The sequence below is a fragment of the Chiloscyllium punctatum genome, chromosome 19 (assembly GCF_047496795.1).
Source record: "Chiloscyllium punctatum isolate Juve2018m chromosome 19, sChiPun1.3, whole genome shotgun sequence".
In the NCBI taxonomy this organism is placed as follows: domain Eukaryota; kingdom Metazoa; phylum Chordata; class Chondrichthyes; order Orectolobiformes; family Hemiscylliidae; genus Chiloscyllium; species Chiloscyllium punctatum.
The window spans coordinates 46,292,899-46,320,848 of NC_092757.1; the positions used below are offsets into that span (position 1 = coordinate 46,292,899).

The window sequence follows — 27,950 nt, forward strand, 5'->3', positions numbered from 1 at the left end:
GACCCAACCCTATCAACAACTCAAACAGGGTGGTTCTCACCTACAGATCACTTCAGAGTAAGTCAGGAGTAAGAACATATCCCATTTCTCCCAGGAATACTGTCCAAATCCAGCAACTGTCAGACCAACTAGTGCACAAAGGCTATTGAACCAGGAACCTTCAGAGTTTGTATACAACAGCCGCAGCAGAGTGCAGTGCTCAGGACACCTTGAAATCCTCTGTACAAGCCTTCACATAGACGAACACTAAGAACTCAATACTGATCAGCTACACTGCCAATGGTCGAGAGTCAGCTGACGGGGTGGTAATTGGTCAGATTGCATGGGATTTGTCCTGCTTTCTGTGAACAGGACATACCTGGGCAATTTTCTTTATTGCCGGTAGATGCCAGTGCTGTAACTGTCCTGGAAGAGCTTGGCCAGGGCAGGGGGGAGCTGGACAAGTTCCAGACCACAAGTGTTCAGTCCTATTGTCAGAGTGTTGTCAGAACCCATAGTCTTTGTAATATCCAGTGTCTCCTACTGTTTCCTGATAACACGTAGAGCGAATCAAATTGACTAAAGTCTGGTATCTGTAATACTGGAGAGCACTGTAGAAGGCCGAGATGGTGCATCCATTCAGCACTTCTGGCTGAAGATTGTCACTAATACTTCAGCCTTCTCTTTTAAACTGGTGTTGGGCTCTTCCATCATTGAGGGTGGGGATATTTGTGGAGCCTCCTCCCCCAGCAAGTCGCTTACTCGTCCACCACTATTCCTGACCTAATGTGGCAGGACTGCGGAGCTTACATCTGACCCATTACTTGTGTGATCACTTAGCTCTGTCTATTGCTTGTAGCTTATGCTGTTTGGCATGCAAGTAGCCCTGTTTGGGAGCTTCACCAGGTTGACACCTCATCTGCAGCTCCTGGCATGCCCTCCTGCCCTCTCCATTGAGCCAGGATGGATCCCCTGGCTTGATGGTAATGGTTGAGTGAGGGATATGCTGAGCCTTGAGGTCACAGATTGTGCTGGAGTACAATTTTGTTGCAGTTGATGGCCCACAATGCCATATGAACGCCCAGACTTAAGTTACTACATCTGTTTGGAGTCTAGTGAAAGTGCTCCACAACATGGAGCTTATTGTCAATATGAAGATGGACTCTGTTTCCACAACAGCTGTGTGATGGTCACTCAGATCATGGACTATCCCAGAGACTAAACCCTCTTTTCTCCTCCATGTTCCCAGGCCACAGTATAAGATTTCTGATGTTTCCTGCCTGGTTGGCTATCTGCTTTAACCATTCTTAGACCTCCTCCAGACCTTGCTTCTGTTATTATCCTGCTCCCACCCCCAGTTTTATCTTGAACTAGCATCCTGCGTCGCACTCAAACAGTAACTTCTGCCTTTTACACCATCAGTAACATTGCCATTTTGGTTTCCCCTTGCCATGTCTCTGCGTCACGTTCACCATTCCTTAACCATTAAGTCCACTGAGCCTGCTCCCAAGTGAGGGCAGGCGGGAATCGAACAGTGGGACTATTGAGCTCCTGACCTTGAGCACCGTGCCCATTTTCCAGCTAGCTCTGTATTCCCTGCCTGATCAGGGAGGGCACAGATGACATGATCACAGGAGGGCCAGTCACTGGAACAGCTGATGGAGAGTGAGAGACCCTCATTAAGTGGAGCTGTCCAAACCAAAGTCCAAACCATACACGTGGAGAAACGACCAGAATGGTGAGCTGTGTTGGCCTCCTGTTCCCTTTAGACACAAGGGCGTTCGACACTGCTTTAGGACCAATTATTGAATTATTAGCACTGTTGCTAACTTGCCAGATTGATACAGTAAGCTCCAACAATTGTCAGTTATAGGTGCAATCAGACATTTTGTTTTAATGTGGTGTGGCTAAGAGATTCAAATGCAAACAGTCGACTAATATTCTGACATGGCTTCTCGTCCTCTCACTCTCCAGCTGGAACAAAAGGGTAACAGTATTTTAAAGAAATATTGACTCTTTCCTTGTCTGTAATGTCTTAACAATGTCCAGAAATCATGACAGATACTACTTTCATTTATTTTCTCAACAACTTGCACTCCATCCTCTTCAGGGGAACCAGTCTTGGGAGACCTTTTAACAGTCACAAGTGGCTAATTCATAGTTTCTTGAAGGTGCGATGGGGAATCCTTTCCAAACATAGAAATGACAGTAGTGAAGTAGGTGATTTAAACGATCATAGACTCCAGTACAAACATTATCCTTGGCCCAAGGACTCAGACCCTTCCAAAATCCATTTCCCCCCCTGGTCATTCCACCAAAAACAGATAGCCTGATTCACTCACTCACTAAGTGTATGTGAGAACCTCTCTCGGTGTTAAATCAGACCTTTCTTCTGCTTCAGTCCCAGGTTTCCAATGTATAATCCTCAATCACTGAATCCAGTCCATCGATACCTGCTTCATTCCATTCCTCTGTACACTTTAAACAGATTACCAGTCACCCAAGAACATCGTTAACAAAATTACATTAAAACAGCTCTGGATTTCTTGGGACAGCCAATTTAGCATTTTCCCAGCATCTTTTGGCATCAGCACAGCAGTGAATTCTCGAGAAGAAATCTGACCATGATCTCATTGCTGGCTAGCTGGGAGCGGTGTAATAACTCCAGCGTCAACCCCCTCCCTGCTCCCCATGCTGGCCAGCGCCAGTTGGGAAATCTGCAGAGCTGACTTTTCACTGGAACAGACTAGATTTGCACCCGGATGTACACTCTGCCTACCAAACGTGTCTTCCCTCCCCCTCCCTGCTGCGTAGTTTGCAAAGAATTGGGACAAAAAGCTACAAAATGTATGACTATGTTTTTCTCAGAATCTGCAGGCAGCCTGTGGAAAACAGGCAGATATCATGCAGTCCCAACCTAATATATTAACGGTGGAGGTGGGTGGTGTGGAGAAGGTGGGGAGGGACGAATAGTGAAATCTATCAGCAAAGGGCTGAAGTCAGTAGGAATGTTCCATCCTCACTTTCCAATGACCAATTCTTCTTTGGCTACCTCTGCACTTTATGCAACACTGTCATTTGTTTATGACTTTCAAGATAAAACACAAATGATTTGTCACTCCGACCAAGATAACACTTTTTTTAAAAAATAAAAAAACAAGCCGGTCTTGTTAACATCATTGTTCATGGCTCCTTCACTCATGGGAAAATCAAATAAAGCATTTCAAACAGATGAACACTTAACCAGATCAGACAGAGACCACTGCCATTTGAAACCATTAGCAGGCAAACGGTCCATGGTGAGGTATCAACGTGTACAGGAGCATTCCCACAGGGAGCCATTTGGTGGCATGCCCTGACAGAAACATCGAGGTGCAAACTGCAACTCCAAGCTCATTGTTTTACACCAGACATTACCAAGTGCAACAACCCAAAACCTAGCAGACTGACAAGAATCTGCAGGTACTAAAAAAAACTAATTCACCAGGTTCCAGCCCTCCCTGAGAGTGGTAACAACCAGGAAGTTTCTTGTCAGTTTAAATTATCTGCAATCAGCCCACAGTCCCTTGTCAGACCCCACACCACATTCACTCTCCTCGTTGTCTCCCTCAGCAGACTCTAGATGACTCCTCATCCCTCCGTGTCTCTCTTGCTGGACACAGGCTGGATCACTGTCTCCCTTGAGAAAGTCCCATCAGGGTTAGATTCCCCCGACATTTCAAAGGCCCTACCGGACTTAATTTTACTTGACACCTCAATTCTGAGCAACTCCATTAAACCAGCAGTTTCTGGATTTGACGGTGTCAGTACCCAGTGGGTGTGATGCAGCATCAACCATCTACCAGTGGAACATTGTGGCCTTGTACAAGGAGTCTGGCTGCTTGTAGCCAGACTGGATTATTGATGACTCCAAAACAAAAAGGGTGACAAATGTCATCGATCCACCCACACAACCTGGCACCAAGTATCGATGTCACGGAGTTGATTGATAACACTCAAGGCAGTACATGGTCAAAGCCTGACACCTCAATTCTGAGGCCATCTATTGAGAAATTCCTGATGAGCTCTCTCCAAATTAGGTTAACAGAAACATTAAAATCCAAAATAATTTTCAGATGCTCCTCTCTTCCAATTGCTCTTGCCGATTTAGTACAAGCATTTGGGTCATTTCATTTAGCAGGATGTATGATATAATTATAACTTCTGATACGCAGTTAAGAGACTGACTCCTGGAAGTTATGGTTAAAGCAGTTCCTGAGGGAGACTCATTGCTGTGTCTGGAGATTGAGGTCTCGGTGTTGAGTAGCAATCTCACTGAAAACTCCAAGTTGCTTCCTGAAAAAAATAAATGACCAAAGCAAGGCCAAAACTTTGGCAGATCAGATGGGTCGGGGTTTTCAAAAGAATACAGAAAGAAACTTCCCCCACCTCCTCATATTAAGATGCCCCAATTCTCAAAGCTGCACCCATCATTTCAAAGTGAGAATGTGAATTCCAACATTTCCCTTCCCCCCCCACACCTCTTCTCCTCCTTCCCCCCCCCCACACCTCTTCTCCTCCTTCCCCCCCCCACACCTCTTCTCCTCCTTCCCCCCCCCACACCTCTTCTCCTCCTTCCCCCCCCCCACACCTCTTCTCCTCCTTCCCCCCCCCACACCTCTTCTCCTCCTTCCCCCCCCCCCACACCTCTTCTCCTCCTTCCCCCCCCCCCACACCTCTTCTCCTCCTTTCCCCCCCCCACACCTCTTCTCCTCCTTCCCCCCCCCCCACACCTCTTCTCCTCCTTCCCCCCCCCCACACCTCTTCTCCTCCTTCCCCCCCCCCCCACACCTCTTCTCCTCCTTCCCCCCCCCCACACCTCTTCTCCTCCTCCCCCCCCCCACACCTCTCTCCTCCTTCCCCCCCCCACACCTCTTCTCCTCCTTCCCCCCCCCCCCACACCTCTTCTCCTCCTCCCCCCCCCACACCTCTTCTCCTCCTTCCCCCCCCCCACCACCTCTTCTCCTCCCCGCCCCCCCACACCTCTTCTCCTCCCTTCCCCCCCCCACACCTCTTCTCCTCCTTCCCCCCCCCCACACCTCTTCTCCTCCCCCCCCCCCACACCTCTTCTCCTCCTTCCCCCCCCCCCACACCTCTTCTCCTCCTTCCCCCCCCCACACCTCTTCTCCTCCTCCCCCCCCCCACACCTCTTCTCCTCCTTCCCCCCCCCCCACACCTCTTCTCCTCCTCCCCCCCCCACACCTCTTCTCCTCCTCCCCCCCCCCACACCTCTTCTCCTCCTCCCCCCCCCCACACCTCTTCTCCTCCTCCCCCCCCCCACCTCTTCTCCTCCTCCCCCCCCCCCCACACCTCTTCTCCTCCTCCCCCCCCCACCCCACACCTCTTCTCCTCCTCCCCCCCCCACCCCACACCTCTTCTCCTCCTCCCCCCCCCACCCCACACCTCTTCTCCTCCTCCCCCCCCCCCCCCCCCCCCACACCCCACACCCCCCTCAAAAGCTCCTGGCAGGCACTATTTGATAGATGGACCTGATTGAGGTCTTGAATCTTTACTTGAAATGACTGAAGGATAAATGAGGTGGTGAGCAGGGACTGAGAGCGTGAGATAGACTTAAAGGTAATCATGGAAACGGACTAAAATGCAGAAGTAAAAGGTTCAGAATTGGAGGAGGTCCAGTTTTAATATGACAAGACAGGATCTGGCCAAAGTGGACTGGGAGCAGCTTCTTACAAGAAATGTCACATCAGAGCGGTAGGAGTCATTCAAAAAAGGAATGAAAGAAAGTGTCAGGCCAACAGGATATAAATATTGCGGCTACAAAGAGCAGGGCTTCTTTCATCTTGTGTGGGATGTGGGAGGCACAGGCAATGTCAGTATCAACTACCCATCCCAAACATCTCTTGGACGGAGTGACTTGCTGAGCAATATTAGAGGACAGTTAAAACTCAACCACATTGTTCTGGGTCTGGAGTCAAATGTAGGCCAGATCAGGTGAGGATTTCCTGCCCTATAAAGGATATTTAGATAGGTTATTACAACAATCATTGTCATGATCACCATCAGCGAGACAAGCTTTATATTGTGGATTTATTCATTTCGTTTAGATTCCACCAGCTGTTATGGTGGGATTTGATCTCAGGGCTCTGGATTACTTGTCCAGTTGACATTACCACTGCAGCAGCACCTTCTCACCTTCACTTCTGGGGTGAGTAACTCATCCCCAAATACACTAAGGCCTTCATTGACAAGGCACAAGTCAACACAACAGTGTGATGGATCAAAATGCTGGAATTCCCTCCCTAAGGGCATTGTAGGTCAACCTACAGCCCATGGACTGCAATGGTTCAAGATGGAAGCCCACCATCAAGGTCAACAAGGGGTGGCAATACATTCTGGCCCAGTCAATGATTCCAAGACAAAACATAAAATAACTGACTTAATCCATTGTTCAGATTTGGGATACCTTTTCTTTCCAGAGTACCATGAGATTGACCAAGGTACTGTGAGTAACAGTTGAGCAACTGTTTCACGTTGCTACTATGCAGTGATTATCTAAGTATATTCCTCACTAACAGGACACCGTTGTCCATACCAAAAAAACACACCCTGCCTTGCATACAATCTTGTATCCATTACGGTGCAGGTTTGAAGCAGATATTTAAATATTTATTCGATGCGGTACATCACAGCGATTGACTGCTGGAGTTAAACAGCACATTCATCAGTTGTCCATAAATCGGTCGATTACTAACTCAACCGGATTGCAATCAGAAATCCAAAATGAGATGTCCGTTGGATAGGATTCCGAGATGTGGAGCACTTGGTCAATTCAGAGTGCACTCACAACACAAACAACCAATTCACAATCAGCTGAGCAGGTAACAGATTAGTGTGGAAACAGGCCCTTCGGCCCAACAAGTCCACACCGACCCTCCAAAGCGCAACCCATCCAAACCCATTCCCTTACATTAACCCCTTACCTAACACTACGGGCAATTTAGCATGGCCAATTCACCTGACCTGCACACCTTTGGACTGTGGGAGGAAACCCACGCAGACACGGGGAGAATGTGCAAACTCCACGTAGACAGTCACCTGAGGCAGGAATTGAACCCGGGTCCCTGGCTCTGTGGGGCAGCAGTGCTAACCACTGTGCCACCGTGCTGCTTGTTTGATGATTGCCAGAAGCAGTGCACCTTCACACTCGGAACAAATCTCTGCAAAGAAAGGAAAACGCCTGAGCCGTACCCAGCTTCTGAATTACCTGAGTGCGCGAACAGTATGTAGCTCCCTGTTGGGTTGTGGACAGTAATGGAGTCAACTCGCCAACAAATTAATCCCCTATTCTCCCATGGTGACCGTCTGAAAGCTGACCTTCCTGACTTGCTTTGCCTTGCACTCATCTGCACATGTCGACAACATGACTTTTTTTTTCAGCACGCTCTGCACATTTGCTTCCTGTGACATTTACCCTCGCACACTGTCAAGATTCGCATTCCATTCAAACCAAATAGCACGTGCTCTGACTGAAAAGGAGTGGCACCATAGATCTGCTACAGGATTCAAAATACATTAAACCACTTTAGAATGCAGAAATATGACCGAAAATACATTACATGAGCACTCCACAAATAGCACATGGAGAAACTTTAGCTAGTTTGAAATTACACAGTAGTTTTAATGTGTCAAGGAAGTATAAAAGCAGACTTTCGAAGAGGAAGCAAATAAATTTGCTAGTAAGATCAAGTTTGAGAAAGCTTTGACATGGAGAAGGGGGGAGTTGAACGCAGAACAAGTTCCAGAGAGAGGGTTGCACCAGGGTACAGGCAGAGCTTTGCATTGAGGGACTGGGTACCTCAGAAGACCAGGAGAGATTCTCTACCATCAGGTGTGCACCACCTACACCACGTGCTGCTGCAGTTCACCAAAGTCTCAAACAGAATTTCCCCAGAGGGAAAGGATGCACAGGGGCATGGGAGCACCAGTACCTGTAGGCTCTCCTCAGAGCTACACATCACCCTGACAAGGAATGGTACCACCGTTTATTCAATGCCACTGGGTCAAAGCCCTGGAACTCCCTAACACAACTCAGGGTGCGTTGAAACCCCAAAGACTGCGGTGATTCAAGGAGAATGCTTAAGCTGAATCCTAACCTTGGAGCTAACCCTAACCCATCTCAACAAGAAATCAGCAATAAGTGCTGGCCCTCTCAACAATGCCCAAATCCCATCACCAAAACAAAATGGACACAAGCTTCAGTCCCAGCTGCAGCATGTGGATAATCCGTTATCAAAACCACTTCACTACTGTATCACTCAATGATAGAGGTGGCATTAGCAGCTTGGGTGAGTGATGAGCTATATTTGAACTGGAGAGAAGCAGAGATTAAAGCAGGAATTTTGTCAAAGTATCCTGGCAGCAGAACCAGGATTACATGGGAACTCGTCTTGGAGGAAGGAGGGCTGGCAATGTGCAGTTACTTACAGAGAGAGGTCAGGGGCTTGGCTACTGCCTCTTAGGATCAAAGTCTGGGCCTCAAATCCCAGGTTGCCAACAAATATTGGTGCCATGAATATTTGAGGATGAACAAGTCCCGGTCGGATGACAAGGTGGATAGAGGAGTTTCTGAAGCATGACGGATTGGGGATACTGTGGCTACCATCATGAGGCAGGAGGAGGGAAATTGTAAATTGAACAGATGGTCACTTGATATCACTTCGTCGAATCAGTCCAGCAGGGTAAACAAACCTCCTTTGCATGCTTTGGGAGTGAATCTCATTACCTGTTAACCCACAGTATATTAACTCAGTAACTAATGCTTTCAAATAGAAGCAAACCACTGAACTCCTCAGACCTGGTCTGTCTGAAGTCCATTCATTGGCTCATGTTTCCCCCCTCTAAAATATCACATGGGACTCTTCCTTCCCCCCCCCCCCCCCCATTGAGAAACTCCAATGTTAGGAACAGTATTGGGGCAAAACATTTCTTACAACAATTACCAGACAGCTCATAAAAGACTATGAGAGGATAGCCCAGTACTTCCAAAGCATTTTCCTGCTATGGAACCCACTTTTGGAATATTATGTGCGGTTCTGGTCTCCCTCCTATCAGAAGGAGGTTGTGAAACTTGAAAGGGTTCAGAAAAGATTTACAAGGACATTGCCAAGTTTGGAGGATTTGGGGTACAGGGAGAGGCTGAATAGGCTGAGGCTGTTTTCCCTGGAGTGTCGGAGGCTGAGGAGTGACCTTATAGAGGTTTATAAAATCATGAGGGGCATGGATAGGATAAATAGAGTCTTTTCCCTGGGGTGGGGGAGTCCAGGACTAGAGGGCATAGGTTTAGGGTGAGAGGGGAAAGATATAAAACAGACCTAAGGGGCAACTTTTTCACGCAGAGGGTGGTACGTGTATGGAATAAGTGGTGGAGGCTGGTACAATCGCAAAGTTTAAAAGGATGATTTAGAGGGATATGGGCCGGGTGCTGGCAAATGGGACTAGATTGGGTTGGGATATCTGGTCGGCGTGGACGGGTTGGACCGAAGGGTCTGTTTCCATGCTGTACATCTCTATGACTCTATGACCCTATTTCAAGACTTGAATATTATCACGCCCCTTAGTGAGAGCAGAGGTGGTGGTGCGGATGGGGTTGAGAGGGGAAGTGCCCATCAGACAGGGATCACAATTGGTTTAACTCTCTAAGAATAACCATCGCCATCTTACCACCTAACTTTGAAATTTCAATATGCAGCCCAACCCTAACCTTCGATTGTGTACCTATAAACACACTGATTAGAACCCAAACACGCACTTCACTTGTGTAGAAATTCAGTTCAAGGGACAAGGCAGTGGGTTGAAACATTGAAATGATATTTTGACCACCGCTAAATGAATACTTAAAGTTTCATTCCCTCCTGTTTGAGGCTCTGCTCACGGGCTGCTGTAACCTTTCAGCAATGAATGGCTCTGGTACTTTATTTACAGGGATCCTTTGGATCGGAGATAAATTGCCATTCATTTGCCACCCCTTTGCCCCTTCCTCAACCCACCAAAGCCAGGGATCATCCAGGACATCCAAAGGACAATTCACTTTCCCCAGGACCAGCTCTCCTCTGTTTGGAGAGAGCACTTTACAACATCGTTCCAACACACACACACACCAGAAACAGTTCACCGAATTGAGCCAGACATCATTCAGCCCATCGTGCCTGCACAGGTTCGAGTACCTAATCTGCCCTTACCCCAGATCCCCGCACACCATTCTATCCAAATCACCATCCAAAGTCCTCGTGAATGCCAAAGTTGAACCTGCCTTCACCACATTTCCAGACTGTGCACTCCAGACCCTAACTACCCGCTGGGTTCATGGAGAGAGTAGGAGACTTCATTGGTGCTCAGTTCAGCCAATTTGTTCAGTGATGCATAATAACATCAGCACTGAAAAACTAAATGGGTCATAGATCCTTGTAGAAGATTCTAGAAAAATTAACAGTCCTTTTGACATTAAATATATGGAGAGAGACACACACACCTGATCCCCTCTGTACTTGGCTTACACACTTTCCTGAAGAAGGGTTCCTGCCCGAAACATCGATTCTCCTGTTCCTTGGATGCTGCCTGACTGCTGCGCTTTTCCAGCAACTCATTTTCAGCTTACACACTGGGAGTCCATTTGATTATCCTCTCATACCTCTTGGTGGAACCAACCCTCCCATCACCCTCAATATTTACCCACTTAGAGTCTGAAAGCTCAGACGAATCCTCAAGAAACGGTTATGAGAGCTAGGAGCAGAAAGAGACCATTCAGCCCATGAAGCCAACTCGATCATTCAGTACAAATCATGATTGATCTGATACTTCATGTTTGTGCCCAAACCCCAGTAACCTTTCACTTGGAGAAGCATCAAGAATCTATCGATCTCCTCCTTTGAAAGATTCCATATTTTAGGGGTGATGTTACTGGAGAAGGGGCCAAGGAGATTTAACAGAATGTTGCTTGGGCAGAGTGTATCAGTAATGGAGAGAATAGACAGACTGGGTAGTTTTCTGTGGAGCAGGGGGGAAATTGAGGGGGGACATGACAGATGTATAAAATTATGAGGGACGTGCATGGGGTAGACAGGGAAAAAAAAAGGATCGATGACGTGGGGGCATGGGTTTAAGGTAAGGTACAGAAGGTTTAGAGGGAATGTCAGGGAAATCTTTCTCACCCAGAGAATGGGGAGGATCTAGAACTCTACCCATAAGGGTGATACAGGCAGAAACCCTCATAACATTTAAGTCATATTTAGATGTGCATTTGCCGATGTAAAGGCATACAAGGCTCTGGGCCAAGTGCTGGAAGATGGGATTAGATGTGGTTGTTTATGACAGGCGCAGAATCGATGGGCTGAAGGGTCTTTCTCTGTGCTGTAGATCTCTAGGACTGATTATGCCTTCAGTACATTTTCTTTTCACAAAGATGGTGTTGACTGTCTGGTTACCCCAGACCTTTTCAAAATGTCCTTTGATAATGTCTATAATATGGATTTGCACTATCTTTGACGGACCTCAAGTTAACTGGGCTGTAGTGTCCTGCTTCCTCACCCGCTGCCCCACATCCCCACCCCGACCTTTTGAAAATAGCTGCTACATTTGCTGATTTCCATTCTGGTGGAACTTTCCTCACATCGAGGGAATTGTGGAAAATTACAAGCATCACATAACTCACTAACCATTGTTTCACTAATCACTTTGTTTAAAAACGAGAGGATGATGCCCTTAAAAACTTAGGAACTTGTCCAATTTGGTGATTGTAACTTTGAGACCTGTTTTCTCTTCCAACTTGCGATTTAAAGCAACAGCAGGATTGCCACTTGAATCCTCTAGAGTGACAACTGATGCAAAGAGAGAGAGAAAGGAAGAGGAACATTAATGGGGCAGCAGTGGTTAGCACTGCTGCCTCACAGCGCCAGGGATTTGGGTTCAATTCCCAAACTTCGCGCAACTGTCTGTGTGGAGTTTGCACATTCTCCCCGTATCTGTGTGGGTTTCCTCCCACAATCCAAAGCAGTGCAGGTCAGGTGAATTGGCCATGCTAAATTGCCCAGAGAGCTCAAGGAAATGTAGGCTAGATGCATTAGTCAGGGGAAGTCTAGAACAATCTGTGTCGGGGAATGGGTCTGGGTGGGGGTCAGTGTGGACTTGTTGGGCCGAAGGGCTTGTTTCCACACTGTAGGGATTCTAATTCCAATCAGAATTCTAGAGGCATTCGTTAATCATTAACACAGTCGGAGTGCAAGTGCAGAACGGTTCAGTTACAGGCTGGTCACGTGTGCGCCATAACAAGTCAGCACGATGTTAAAAACCAAAAGGGATCAAATTTCTACCTTTCATGTGTACTACATTGTGTACTGCGAACATGCAGTCACAAAGAAAACAAATTAGGTACTCACTCATACAAAAGAAACGGCCTTTTGTAACCTAATTCAATAGACGCCAGAGTTGAAACCCAGAGCAAGTTATGGCATGCATTGGTTAACTGGCTCAGGGATTCCGTACAAGCCTGGGCCAGGGAATCCCATCCCATCTCCATCAGTTGCTTGTTTTCCTTCCCTGTTGCCGGCAGCCCTCAGGGTTATGATTGCTGGTGCTGTTCAGGACTTGAACACACGAATGCTCGAGCCTTGCTCAGGAATGTTTCTCCACCCATCTGTCCTTCCCCCCCCCTCCTTCATTTGAATTTGTTTGCAGCTTGCCTTTCCAACTGCTGGCTGCCCTGTGTCTGCTGGACAATGCCAAAGAACAAATCAAGAGCTTCTTGGAACAGGAAAGTACTCAAAAGATTTCTTCTTCAAAAACAAAAAAAAACAAGGTTAAGCACAGACCAGGAACAAAATACTGTATGTGGATTTCAGAATCTCAGAACATCTCAAAACAACCAGCAACAGAACTAGCCACACAGATGCAGTCACTACAGGAAATGAGACAATGAAATTATACACAAAAAATACTGCTACAATTAACAATGAAATAGGGTCTGAATTACTGCTGGCTGAGCAATAAATACTAGCCAAGACGTGGAAATAACTTCCTTGCTCCAATATTTAGCAATGTCTTTCAGAGCTTCTAGTACTAGAAGACATAGGAGTACAGAACACAATACTGGTGCAAATTGTTAGCATTTATTGCCTATGAACTATATTGGGAAGCTTGGTCAATCTTTTCCATCAGCCTCCATCCCACATGATCTGACATCAATCACGTGGAACCTTATGTACAGGTTCGGTTGCAGTCAGTGCATTGATACAGTTAACTCTTCACTCCACATTCTACACACTGTAGGGTAGAACTTTACATGTTCAGCAGAGGTTTTTTTATCTGAAAAGATAACAGCGCAGCACTCCAATGTATCCCAGTTACGCACTCAAGTCACGGTCATCTTACTTTGGAGGCTGAGAGGTGGGGAGGTGAGGTGCAATTGTGAAGACCCTCATCTAAAGACTATCCCTCAAGCCTGCAGGGCCTCTATCCTTCATCGACACCCTTGACCAAAATCTTTATTCATAAACTGAATCGTACTCCCAGCGTTTCTGGGTGCCATAGCATAGCCACATTCATCATATAGATGAAACACTACAATTCGTGCCATTACACTGAAGCTAGACTGCCCAGTCTGCTCTGCATCTTATAGAAACAGAGATAGTAGTAGGCCATTCTGCCCATTGCGTCTGACCCACCATTCATTTTGATCATGGCTGATCATCCAACTCCAATCCCTGTTCCCGCTTTCTCCCCCATATCCCATTTCTTTTTAACCCCAAGAACTATATCAGTGTCCTTCTTGAAAACATTCAATATTTGGCCTCAACTGCTTTCTGCAGCAGAAAATCCCACATGGGCTCACCATTTCCTGGGTGAGGATATTTCCCTTTATCTCAGTCCTAAATGGCCGAGCTGTTATCGAGAACACCGTACCCAGTCCTGTTGGGGTGTTATTGGTTTCTAAGAGAAATCCCTTATTCTTCTAAACTCCGGTGAATAGAGCCCTAACAGACAGACAGTCTTTGTTCACATATTCGTTCCACAATCCCAGGAAGTAGGTTGGCGAACCTTTGCTGTGCTCCTTCCATAGCTAGGTCACTCTTGGTCAGACACAGGTGTGGTCTCACCAACACTCTGCACTATTGCAGAAAGACATCCCTGCTCCTGGACACAAATCCTATCGTTATTCCCTGCTGGATGAGGTGCCCATGTGGATGTTTTGTGAGCGACAAATACCCTGCCGACCTAGTTAATACGTGCCTGGAGGTTGGGGGGGGAAGATGCAGGAGATCCAACGGCACTTGTGAAACCCAGCAGGAGTTAACACTCTGAGAAAGGTGGAGGTTCCAAGCTGTTTTAGCCAAGTCTGTTAACTACTTTGCATCTCAACTCTCGTGGCTGCTGTTTTCTACACAAAGGTGACACCACATCTTAAGATCAGCATGATTTGGAGATGCCGGTGTTGGACTGGGGTGTACAAAGTTAAAAATCACACAACACCAGGTTAGAGTCCAACAGGTTTAATTGGAAGCACTAGCTTTCAGCCACAATCACCTGATGAAGGAGCATCGCTCCAAAAGCTAGTGCTTCCAATTAAACCTGTTGGACTATAACCTGGTGTTGTGTGATTTTTAACTAAGATAAGCAGGTCAGTGATGTTTCAATTTTAAATCAGGAAGAAATTTCCTGAAGTGGATTTCTGTTCACCTCTGTGCAATTCCTGTAACCAATGTATATGTAGACAGTTCTTAAATAATATGTACAGTATAAATTCCATAATTAGTGTGCTTCTAGAGACAGCTCAGAACGAATGCTCCACAAACACAGAATATGACTTGATTATTCACAGGGTGACTGAATGAATCATGGTCCACCAACATTACAGCCAAACATTGGAACTCAAAGCAGTATTCCCACTGACAAAACCAGAAATTGCTGGAAAAGCTCTGCAGGTCTGGCAGCATCTACGGAGAGAAATCAGAGATAATGTTTCGGGTCTTTCCTCAGGCCATTTCAGGTCACCGGACCCAAAATGTTAACTGATTTCTCTTCACAGATGCAGCCAGACCTGCTGAGCTTTTCCAACAAGGTCTGTAATTGTTTCTGATTTACAGCATCTGTAGTTCTTTCAGGTTTTACCTAATATTCCAACTGAGCATGTAGGTATTTGTCTCGTGTTTTTTCCAACCTGGATTCTTAAAGATTACAAATGCTGGGGTCCATTGAAGAAATTATCTGCCCTTTGCAGTGTCAAATGTTAATTCCAACATCGGCAAACAAATTTGTGTAGTTCAACCTTTATTTACAAGGTGTTCATTCTAGGTGGATGTCACACATATCCCATTTTTACAGGACTTTGTGCCAGGAGTAACTGGTTTCAAATCAGTTCCATGGGGCTCGGCTGTAAACTTGCTTTATTAAAATATGTTCAACATTAGAATTTTACACCATAGGCACATTGAATCTGTGCTGAAACAATCCAACCTGCTCTCTCCATAACCCTACACCAACCAGTGGCTCAGTGGTTAGCACCGCTGCCTCACAACACCTGGGTTCAATTCCAGCCTCGGGTGACTGTTTGCACACTCTCCCTGTGTCTGTGTGGGTTTCCTCTGGGAGCTCCGGTTTCCTCCCACAGTCCAAAGATGTGCAGGTTAGGTGAATTGGCCGTGCTAAATTGCCTGTAGTGTTCAGGGATGTGTAGGTTGGGGTAAATGTAGACTAGTAGGGGAGCAGCTCTGTGTGGGTTACTCTTCGGAGGGTTGGTGTGGACTTGTTGGGCCAAATGGCCTGTTTTCACACTGTATGAATTCTAAGTATCCCTCCAGAGGTATGTCATATCTCTGCACAGGTTGGTTGCCTGATTGGTTGGTGCGGCTGAGCAGTCTAAGGTACTGGATTAAGACTCCCTTCTTAAATGGAGGCAAAAGGTTGGATCCCACGGTTGTCAAAGTGTTTTGATGGACAAGGGACAACTCATAACAGGTTCTTGCTGCAGAGTGGCAGTGTCTCTAACACTGTGCCAGAAGGTCTGGGTTAGAGTCTTACCTGACATTGGAAGTGTGTGTCAAATGTTTGATTCAACTTACCAATATCAAGAGCCTGAAATAATGGGAAAAGGAATACACGAAGGAAGAAAGCTGTGCGAGCAAAATAATGAAGTTCTTCCCAAGCATATTGGCCTCACGGTCAGGCTGGGAGTCTCAATAACAAATGGGATGAGGCAGAGAAGCTTAGGAACAGAATCCTAAGGCATGGGCCCCACAACTGCCAGGGATAAGGAAACCTTTCCTTCTGTTCACAGTGACCTGGGGTGAAAAAACCAAAACAGTGTATTGAAAACAAAGTCAGCTTTTAAACATTTTCACCGGTCACTTTGACTTTGTCTCATTGGTAGAACTCTGTGCCCCCAGGAACAGCAGGTTAACACAATGAGGGCGTCAATGATGAGGGGGCTGGCATCACATAGGTCACACTGGGCACACAAGACAGGCTTCCTTACCTACAGCAAATCAATTACCCAATTACAAAGTCAAACTACCATCCATCCTGCAAATCTGCAATGAAAGCTGACCTGGCAGTAACTTTGCAGATGAAAAGCTCATCTCACTGCAACATTACTGCTGTTTCCCCTCTCTCCACAGATCCTGCCTGCTCTGACAGTTCTTTAAGCAGTCTCTGCTCATAACTGAGTCAAATAGTAGCTGTCTCTTTTAAAGCTAAACACTGCCACCTTCAATCATTTTAACCAACAGAAACCTCCCCCTTCCCCAAGTTTCTCTGTCATGCTAGGATAGGAACTTGGCTTCTCTGTTCCAGTTCTCAAACACTTCCACTCCTGCATCACAACCTTCTGGTTTAAAAGATGGCAGCTTAGTATTTTCTTTTAAAAAAAGAACTTTGCAGCATATTCATCCTTTGTTGGCATTTTTTGGTTCATTCATCAACTGGATATTTGACTGGTTTGGTTAATTGACCCGATTACAATATGTTGGCGCAATGGACAGGCTGGGTTACAGGTGTGACTTGGGCAGCAGGTCAGGCAGCATCCAAGGAGCAGGAGAATCGACGTTTCGGGCACGAGCCCTTCTTCAGGGCTCTGATCGCCAGCATCTGCAGTCCTCACTTTCTCCTACAGGTGTGACTTCTCTAATGCACTGATGCAAGGCTGACAATTATACACTCGGGGAAGGAGTGTACTTTTAAAAGCAATTTGCGCATAATTGTGCAACTCTACACATAGAAAAGGAATGAATCGCCCCAATTCTGTGAATAATTCCAATGCTCCAGCTATCTTTTGTCCCCACTCAAACCATTACTGCAGATCCATTCCCACCTGTAACACTGGAACAGTGCACACTTATCAAAACACCACTATCCCATTTCCAAGGTGGGGTGGGGAGCGTTAAAAGACGAGATAACAATTAGTCCTTCTCTGTAGTCAATGTTAATCTGACAGTGACAATGAAAACGAGTGAGCATTCCCCACTGAGAAGTGTCCATTCCGAACTGGAGACATCTGTCTCCCTGCCCTTTGGTCAGTGGTTGGGAGGCACTGTCAGTTTAATATCCTGCATCGTGGACCTTCCAAGTAGTGACAGCCAGATTCTCATCGTTTCAGTCAGACTCGACTGTCACATCCTTACTGCAGACCCCTCACCACCCCACCCCCCCCCCCCCCCGCCCCCAGTCTCGGCAGAGAAGGAAACCCTGGTACTGAGAGTATGGGCAGAGGGCTGGGACATAGGGGATGCTATTGATTGCAATGGGGCAATCATCAAGTTTTGTAATCCCAGACCCCTCCCCCAGCTCTTTGAACAACTCTCAACTTCTGCCTCAAACCTTTCAGCGTCCCTGTCAATCTGCTGCTTCTGGGAGGTCATTTAAATTCACGACACTCCTGGATGCAGCAGGTCAGTCTAGGAGTGAGAGAGATTACATCAGCTCCCTCTGGCTTGATCTACAGAACCAGCTGTTCAACTGCAGGCTCTCTCCCCCTCCCTGTTCTCCCGTACACCTCCCACTCGCAGAGTTAAAAGGTCAACTCCAGAGGACACACTAAAGTATCGATATTCTTTTAAAAGTAAATTGAAATCGAGCGGATGGGATGTTGGGAATTGGTCTTTTTCCTATCTGTGAAGGTCAGTGAGAAGATGGGGACAAACACTCGGCAGAAATATTGAGAGGTACAGGTCGAGTGTCCCCAGTGCCGCCAGCTAACATTTGCCCTTCAGTCAGCATCATGGAGTTACAGGTAATTATAACCGTTCATTCTACGGTTTGTGGGATTTGGCTGCTGCTTTCACTTGGTTGACATCCACCTTCCCAACAGCACTTCCTTGGGCAACTCTGAAAGATGCTGCAGAGACGCTATGCCCCTCTTTGCTGACTGCCTTTTGTTCAAGAGTTCAGGCTGGGGTACATCAGTTCAGGCCTGTGTGGCACAGTGGTAGCGTCCCTACCTCTGGACTCAAGGTCTGGATTCAGCTCCCACCTTGTCACAACACATCTGAACTGGCCCATTAAAATAATTACACCAAGCAGCAACTCATGCATTGGAAGCAGCTATTAGGAAATTAGCAGCATTCACAATGAAGTGACTTATCAAAATCGTTTTAAATCACCGTTCACCATAGAAATGCAAGCTTGTCACATTCAGTTCTTGGAGCTCTTGTAGCACAGTGGCAGGCTGTCTACATGTTTGACCAGGTTAATTAAAATTATCTAGAAATACAAGTTTCCTTACTCATCTTCCAATGAGACAGGGACAGCGGATGAGGGAGAGAACAGAAGTTGCTGGAGAAACTCAGCGGGTCTGATTGTTTTTCCTGTCAGAGTTGACATCTCAGGTTCAGTAGGATTTCTTCAGAACGAGGAACAGGACTGCTGGGGTTGGATAGACAGGAGCCCTTGGCTCTGCACGGGGGGGATCTGAGACACAATGCACCAGTCTTCATCTCCAGCTTCACAATAGCAGGAGCATGGGCCAAATGGCCTCTCTCCCTTTGGTTATTGCTACAATTCTATGAAGGAACCATGAGAGTGCAAGGTCATGACTGACAAGGCTCCACTTCCTTTAGAAGATTGCCAAACCGAAGAGAGAGGAATTCTCATTGTACTATTGATGCATGTGTGTGGGCAAAGTTAAAAATCACACAACACCAGGTTATAGTCCAACAGGTTTAATTGGAAGCACACTAGCTTTCGGAGCGACACTCCATCAGGTGGTTGTGGAGGGCTCGATAGTGTTACGATTGAGCCCTCCACTATCACCTGAAGGAGCGTCACTCCGAAAGCTAGTGCTTCCAATTAAACCTGTTGGACTATAACCTGGTGTTGTGTGATTTTTAACTTTGTACACCCCAGTCCAACACCGGCACCTCCAAATCATGGCATCAATAGTAGACCACTCCTGCTCTCCTTTGGATTCAGAGCTACTTGATTTACACCATTTTAGTATCACACAGTCAGAGAAACCACGAGACCAAGCATTAAATCAAGGCACTGTCCGACTCACTGAAACAATCCAAAGGGCACTATGCGAACAAGAACAGGGAGGTTTCTCCAAGTGTTCTGATCAATATTGATCCCTCAATCAATATCACTCCAATAGATCACCTGAACTGTCACTTTATTGTTAGGGACATCTACTGTTGCAGTGTCTCCCAATCTTAATACAGTGTCTACACCTCCATGATACTTCATGGCTTGTGCACGACTTCAGAATATCCCAGATAGGCACTACATAACTGCACAACTGACCATTTTCATATCAATGATAGGCAGTGCTAATCTTAGTCAGTCACACACCCCAAGATTATATTTCAAGGAACTGCAAGTCACAGTTAGTATTCAGTTAAAAAAAATACTTCTGGCCACAAAGATCGTCAGCAGGTGGTGAGCGATTTGAGAGATGGATCTCATCCATTTCTTCCTGAGGAGCTGCACTCACTGTCTGCACTCATCCCATCTGCCCGGCCGTGCTGAGAGAACAACTCCTGTCCATTCTCCCATTTTATACCCAGTGGGTGACCACTCAGTCACACAAAGCTGTGTCCGTCAAAGCTGGTAAATAGCTCGTGCATCAGCTTTCATTCAGTTTCCCCGGATTGGCTGACACTTGCTTGGTGAATGAGTTGTTTGAACGGGCTTTACCAGTAGGATTTAGGAATGTTTTCTCTTGATCCCAGTTCATAGAAATCCTGATCCCACTATAATCGCCACGCTATTTGGCAAACTCGCCTCAGCAATTTGCCAAGATTGAACAGTAGATAAAAACATCCCTGCAGGCTTACCAATTCTTAAGAAACTCAGATGGATAAGGTCTGCTTTGCATAATGCTATAGCAAAAATAGAAAACCCTCAAAGACCTTGTAGGCATGGCTGGTTGAAAAATCCTGTGTGGGGAAAATAGCGCTGCTATATTCCACATCAAGCATTTTGAACAGGCTGATATTGAGGTCTATTAACAATATCTGTGACAAAGGCTTTTGTTCATGGTTAACATTCGCAGCTATGTAAACATAAGAGGATACCCAACAACACATGGCGATAGCGAGACCAAGCCCTGAGGAGAGCAGCTGGAGCAGTCAAACTGCCCCGCTCTGGACAAAAAGAGTATTGATAGGGAAAGGAGACCTCATAGGCAGAAAGATCAGGCAGACAAAGGATTTTCTCAACCAGAGGTAAACCACATGTTTAATACCATTTAAATATGGTACCTTCCTTGCACAACCTTAATTTCTCATTTGTGATGACACGATGTTGTGCGATAAAGAATTCATGCTTGTTGGTCTTTGGGCCATCTGTTTGCTCAAATTTCATGTGCATTTCACTCTAATGGTTCCTTTATAGCACTGCATTAAAAAGCAATTTAGGAGACTTGCCTGCTAGTTGCTCCCTCCGTCTTGAACTCTTACTAAGTTTCAGTTCTCCAGCAGTGACACTCATTCTACATTCTGTTCAAAACAACCCCTCTTAAGAGGGACATGAGGTAATGTTCTAGGTATAATATTGACGGATGTGAAGGCAGAGATGGTGAAACAAGGGTGGCTCTAAGGACGAGAAAGTTCAATCACGTGGATAGATTGGAAAACGTTTGGCAAAGGGGACACACAGACACAGAATGAAAACACAAGGAAGGAGAAATGTATTCTCTCTCTCTCTCTGACACCAACGCTTCCATCTCTCCAATCAGCTCCAATTCTTCACTCTTCCCATCTTTAATCGCTATCTCTCTGTTCATTTCCTACCTCCAAACTACACGTGCAGATGACACCAAAACTGCCAGTGTTAGGGACAGTGAAGGAGGTGAGTGTGGACTCATTGGGCCAAAGGGCCTGTTTCCATACTGTCGGGAACGTAATCTAATCAGAATCTAAATAGGGGCCAAATGGGACTCGATTAATTTAGGATAGCTGGTCGGCATGGATGAGTTGAACTGAAGGGTCTGTTTCCATGCTACATGTCTATGACTGGGTGAGATGCTCTTCAGAGGGTCGGTGCAGACTCAATCAACTGAACAGCCTTCCGCACTGCAGGAACTCTATACAGTCACAGGTACAGGCTTCCCCACTTTCCTGAGGGTTGCTCCAATTTGTGAAATACCAACAGATATATTCTCAAGATCTGCAGTCCCAGCACCCTCCAAGTACCCTCACAATCTGGTACAGATGGACATTCTCCCATCACAACATCCTTCTCTCTCCCTCCCCAAGCCCAATGCGCCAGTCCACAGCACTATCTTTAAACAGAAGCAGTTCCTCAGATGAGCAAAATATTCGCATTCCTGGGAATGTCACTCAATTTATAATCTAAAAGAACAAGGTTTAAAATGCAGCAAATGTTTTTGTTGGCGCATGGGAACAAAAGTGAGTTTCCAGTTACCTAGGGAGCAAGAGGAGGAAGCATGCAAATTACTCGAGGGACAAAGGTTATGTGAGAGTCTCCAGTTATAGTGAATGACAGAGTGATGGACCACACTGAACATCATTCCGGTTACTTGTGGGTTAGGGAGTAACACTGATCCACTCTTTGTATCAGAATCAACCAGAGAGATGGGCCCACACTGTCAAATTGACTGTTGTTCCAGATCTACAGCTGGAGAATCGTGAGCATTTCCAAATGACAATGAATCACTGCCTGATGTTTATTTACTCTTTTCAAACTCTGCCCCTCTTAGTTTTGATAGAGCGTCAGATTTGTTTAATGAAAATTGCTGAAGCAGCCTACCATCCATATGCGCTCAGAAAATTGGATCTATTCAAGTGTGACTCCCCAAGACAGGACAGAGAGTGTGGTACAGTCTGTGTACAGAGCAGGACCTGAACACACTCTTTTAGTTGTCTGCAGAGCCCCCAGCAGCGAAATCATTTTGTTTCTAAATGCTGACTCTTGCAGTTTCTGCTCCATGGTCTACATGGACCTTGGGAAACAGTTCCAGTGACACATTTCATCACAACTAACACACCCGCACGATGAGTGGCACTGGATTCCAACCCTGCACAAAAGGAACTCCCAAAAACTTGATCTTAAAGATATCTCGAAGAGGAGACCAATGCCGTTGTGGAAATCTCGTTACCTCCCCGGTCTTGCTCTCTAGGGTGAATTCACAACTTCCATAACAGTGAGATGATCCAAAAGTCTGCCGCACACATCTCAACATGCATCATGTTCCACTCACTCATCGTCTTACTGATCAGACTCCCAAACCAGAGAGGCTTTTGTTTCCACTCTGCAGTCCTCACAAATCTCTCTCTAGCGTCTCATCCCTCCTAACAGGTCTAGCTCAGTCTGTTGCAAATGCCCCAGTTCCCTTGCCTTTTCATTAGTGGCAGCATTTATATATCTGGACCTTGTACACTCGAGGTAAAAGCCCAACTCTAATTTGTCACATCCCTCAGAAGATTTTGATCGCCAGTCCTAAATCCCCCCTCTTTGGTTTGGTGTTTATTTGTCAGCTTTTCTCTGAAGTGCCCTTAGACATTTTGCCACATTAAAAAGGTGCAAAGTAATTACAAATGATTGAAGGGAGTAATACAACAAGAAGGTACCAGCAGCTTCCTGGCAATAGAAGCTGACAAGCTGGTCAGAATGATATACTTTCAGAAAGATCGTTCACCTCGTAGGATTATATAATGTTGATAAAACTCTCTTTTCTATGCTCTCAATTGTTGCCAAGCAGCAGAATTATGAGCAATTTGCTTCTATTCTTAGATTTTTTTTTTCTCTCATGCTGTGAGATGCCTCAACAGGTCCCAGTGTACAGCTCTGTGAGCTTTTCTCACTGATTTCAGGCACTGCCATTTAAATCAGTAGAAACCAGGCAAGAAATCGGTTATTTTAAAGTGATTAATCCAGTTCATTCAGACACTGTCCATCCCCATTAGTCCACTCTGAAAACCCAGATTAATACCAACGCTGAGACTCTCTCCAGATGCTATCGTCGCCTTAGAGAAGTTTGTTTTTTCTATATAAATTCACCACAATCTACAGGAAATGAGGCAATCTGCCATTACATGATAACTTCAGCTTCTAAACCATGCTCTCAGCACACATACGGGGGCAGGGGGGGGAAGAGAAAGAGTTTTCTAATCCTAAAATCCTAACGTTACAAATGAGCCTGATATTTCCAGGGTAACTTATACTTAATACAATTTCCTGATAATTTGAATTAAGGGAAAAAAAGGAGGAAATTAGTGTTTGAATGATCGGATTAAACAATTAAGTTTAATGTCTGCAAACAGAATTATGTAGTTTAAATAAAAGCAAATCAAAGATATGAAGAGAAGGACATTCAGTCCCTCAGAACTGTTCAAATATATCATAGCTCAACTCTATCTTAACTCCAGTTTCTAACACTGCTGTCACATCCTTGATTTCAGTGTCCAATTCCACAACAGTCTTGCTTCATAACTTCTACAGCCTATTACCCAGCCAAGGAATTGTTCCATAAAATTCCAATTTGGAAGACCTCTGCAAATTCTGAGCAGAAATTTGGCTGTGTGGCTTCTTTGACTGGTCACAAACAGATCAACATGTAGCTTTAGGCTGTAGTATTACTAGCTCCCCGCTCCCGTGTCTCGGTGGGGTTAATGTTGCTGCTGCTGCTGCAGCTTCTGGTGAAGCAGCCAAGGGAAGGAGAGGGGAAGGTATGGAGGTCCAGCCAGTGGCAAAAATCATACATGATCCAAGAAACCAGACCTTGCATTTCAAAGACGGTTGATAATGTTGGAACAAGGTCCAACAGAAGCCAAAATGGCTACAAGATTGACTGGAGCAGATTTAATATCTCTAATGTACCAAACTGTAATTGGAAAGTGCACGGTGACACACTCCATTGTTGCTGCTACTTTAAGATACACCTCCTGGATGTTGCAGTTCCTGGAAAAGGATCACTGGACAAGAAACTGTTTCTCTCTCCTCACGGATGCTGAGTTGATCCAGCAATTTTGGTTCAGGTTTCTAGGATCGGCACTTCCTTGTTTTTATTACAGAATGGTTACAGGACAGCGTAGACTTGGTGTTAGTAAACACTTCCTTAAAGGGTAAATTTTGTTTAGCATTAACTTGGCTGCAGTGGGAGGGCTGTGTGTTTGTTCTAAACTCTGTTCCTCTCTTGCCTCACCCTCCGCCCCCCTCTCTCTCACACACACACACACACACCCTTTTTTCAGTATGCCTGGAATAATATCAAACAAATGGCTGCATTTCCAGACCCGGTGCTCTGTAGTTTCTGGCCAGTTTTTTAAAAAAACTTCAGTGGAAAGTATGTCAGTGCAGCGGCACTGACAAGTTAAAGACAGTAAACACGAATTCAAATGAACGACATCAACATTTCAGAAGCCCTCCTAACATCCTGTTACACAGAAGGAGGTGCAGTCAGCCGCGTACAGGAGGGAGGGGGTCGGGGGGAGGGGGGAAAGAGGTGCATGGCTCATGTGTTCAGCAACATCTAATCTCGCCTGCAAGTGATAGCCTCCCTTGCCCCTCAGCCCTGCTACCTGGACGGATGTCCCAGACCCAGAACGCTACATACATTATTAAAGAGGATCCCCCAGCAAAGGCTGCACTTTATAACGTTACAGTTCCCACAGCCCAGAGGGGGACAAAATAATTCGCACCAAATGCATCGTCAGCTGCGTGTTACATTTTAACTTTGAAGATTTTTTTTTAAAATAGAAAAACAAAATATTTTGTTTGAGGGGAAAAAAAAGACAAGGCGCTGGTGTCTGTGTATTGTCACGGTGAAGAGAAAAGTTGGAATGATAGGGCGGTTGTCCACATGTGGGCCAGGGTGAGCCCCTCGGTAAGGTGCACTAGGCTCGGTCCGTACGCTGTAAAAGGAACCCCCCATCCCCGGGGGGCTAGGGAGGGAAGGCAGGACAGTGAACACAATTCCCAGGGAACTGAACTTCACCCCTCATCACACCTTCCCCCATCCCACAATAAACATATGGACGAGTTATTTTCCTAGTTAACATGAACTGACAGTGGAGCAAATTTCAGTCACAGAAATCAAGATTTTAAATCTTACCCAAGACTAAAACTGTCACATCCTGCAAAGGGTGATTCTGGGTGCATTCATTACAACTCAACTAGATTATTATTCATTGAGATGTTTGGTTTGGTTAGGGCTGGTCTCATGCTGGTAACTGACTGGTTAAACGATCCTAAAAGACCCAGTTAAAGCCACGCCCTGTATTAACTCTCCCTGGCCCAGGATGTCGAGACCTCCAAAGCTGACCTGCTCAATCTCCTTCACACCCTGAGTGGATCTCCCAGGATCTGCAGACAGAAATGACAGGCACCTCACACGCCCAGAGTCCTGTCACTCGCCCTTGAGTCGACAGAAAAAAGGCAAATATATCGAAAAAAAATGATCATCCATCGTGCAGGAGAATTAACACTGGGGTCAGTCTAAACTACAGACATTCCACTGACCCAGACAGATGTTTCTGTGCAGAGTGACAAACACTGTCTGTTCAAAACAATCAGAAACTCTCTCTCTCTCTCCCTTCAACACACAGTGTTGTAAGATCCCGATCAGGATGAATTCCGATTCTGACTGAAGTTGCTGGCATAGAGTGAGCCAACAAGCTGAGAGTGCGCCTGGAGACAGGCAAATGGGTGAGGAGCACGATCCATTGGGCTGCTGGCTCAGCCTGGGTTGGGAACTCAACACCCCCCCCCCCCATTCCCTCAAACCATCCTCCCCTCACAGCACACTTGTTCACTGGCTTCTCCTATCAACATCTTGTCTGCTTTCTGTCCCCCCCTCAGGATCCCACTGAAAAAAACTACCCCCCCCCCTCCACGCAGCCTTCCTCATCATAGAGTGCACCCTCACTCCTCACTGGTTGCTCTAACCCTCACTGGGAGATACTCACTGACCGAGCAGATCTCCACTCTCCAACCATCCACTGGGTTGGGCACACTGTCCCTCATTCAGATACGGATCCCCCCCACCCACCCACCCTTCTTCAATGACCCAGCAGTGCCCTTCTGGTCACCTATGGGTGCACTCAATCCTTCAACCACCTCTCGATGTACCCCCATCCCAGTGTCCCCTATGGGTGCACTCTCTCGCCTCAGTCACTCATAGCTGCTCCCACCCCTCAGACACCCAGGGGTGCCCCAATCTCTCTCAGACACCCAAGGGTGCCCAATCTCTCTCAGATACCCAGGGGTGCCCCAATCTCTCTCAGACACCCAAGGGTGCCCAATCTCCCTCAGACACCCAGGGGTGCCCCGTCTCCCTCAGACACCCAAGGGTGCCCCTCACACACTCACCGTTGTGCCCCCATCGCTCGAGATTGAGCTTCACTTGCTCCTGACTGAGGCCTGTGTTCTCATTCACCCCGAAGTGAGCGAGAACTTCCTCCACCGTTTTGCTGTGTGCCTTCTCCATGCTGCCGGCAGCCTGCCTGCTCCTGGGGGACTCGGGGGATCTCCGGCTGCAGCTGCTCTTCCTCCGGCGGCTGCTCCGCTCTCAGCCGCAGGTGTGTTTGCCTCGACGGAGGAGGTATCTCAGGCCCCGCCCACTGAGCACTGGTACCGCCCACCGGGCACTGGTACCGCCCACCGAGCACAGGCACCGCCCACCGGACACTGGTACCGCCCACTGAGCAATGGGACCGCCCACCGAGCACAGGCACCGCCCACCGAGCACAGGCACCGCCCACCAGACACTGGTACCGCCCACTGAGCACAGGCACCGCCCACCAGACACTGGTACCGCCCACCGAGCACAGGCACCGCCCACCAGACACTGGTACCGCCCACCGAACACAGGCACCGCCCACCGAGCACAGGCACCGCCCACCAGACACTGGTACCGCCCACTGAGCAATGGGACCGCCCACCGAACACAGGCACCGCCCACCGAACACAGGCACCGCCCACCGAGCACAGGCACCGCCCACCGAACACAGGCACCGCCCACCGAGCACTGGCACCGCCCACTCAGCACGGACATGTACCCCGGGACAGAGGCCCCGCCCAACACACTCAGGCCCCGCCCACGTACCTTCATTCGACTGGCCCCGCCTCCTCACACATCGCCCCGCCCCATTCTCCAGGACAAGCTCCGCCCTCATGATGTTTCAGAGGGAGTTACTGATTGGCTCCCCTGTTGCCATGGGCAACCCCCCCGCCTCATTCTCAGGGGCTCTCACTGCAGTACCCTCCCCCACATGAGACAACCCACAACCTCTGCCCCCTAAACCCCACCCCCCATCAAACCCCATCCCCCCAAACCCCATCCCCCCCCAAACCCCATCCCCCCAAACCCCACTCCCCCAAACCCCACCCCCCACCAAACCCCACTCCCCCAAACTCCATCCCCCACCAAACCTCATCCCCCAAACCCCATCCCCCACCAAACCCCATCCCCAAACCCCATCCCCTCCAAACCCCATCCCCCCAAACCCCATCCCCTCCACACCCCATCC

General features: G+C 47.1%; 1 protein-coding gene across 2 annotated transcripts in view; it reads right to left on the reverse strand.

Moving 5' to 3' along the window:
• The window catches only part of atp2a3 (ATPase sarcoplasmic/endoplasmic reticulum Ca2+ transporting 3), a 203,760-nt gene extending 176,745 nt beyond the window's left edge, over positions 1-27,015 (reverse strand). Inside the window, exon 1 of one of the 2 annotated variants that reach the window (XM_072589319.1) lies at positions 26,791-27,014. In XM_072589319.1, coding sequence (XP_072445420.1) covers positions 26,791-26,908 — 118 coding nt within the window. In that variant the 5' untranslated portion in view covers positions 26,909-27,014. Of the gene's footprint in view, positions 1-26,790 lie in introns of both variants that reach the window. The other variant, XM_072589318.1, reaches the window with a different exon arrangement.
• Positions 27,016-27,950: the final 935 nt, after the last annotated feature.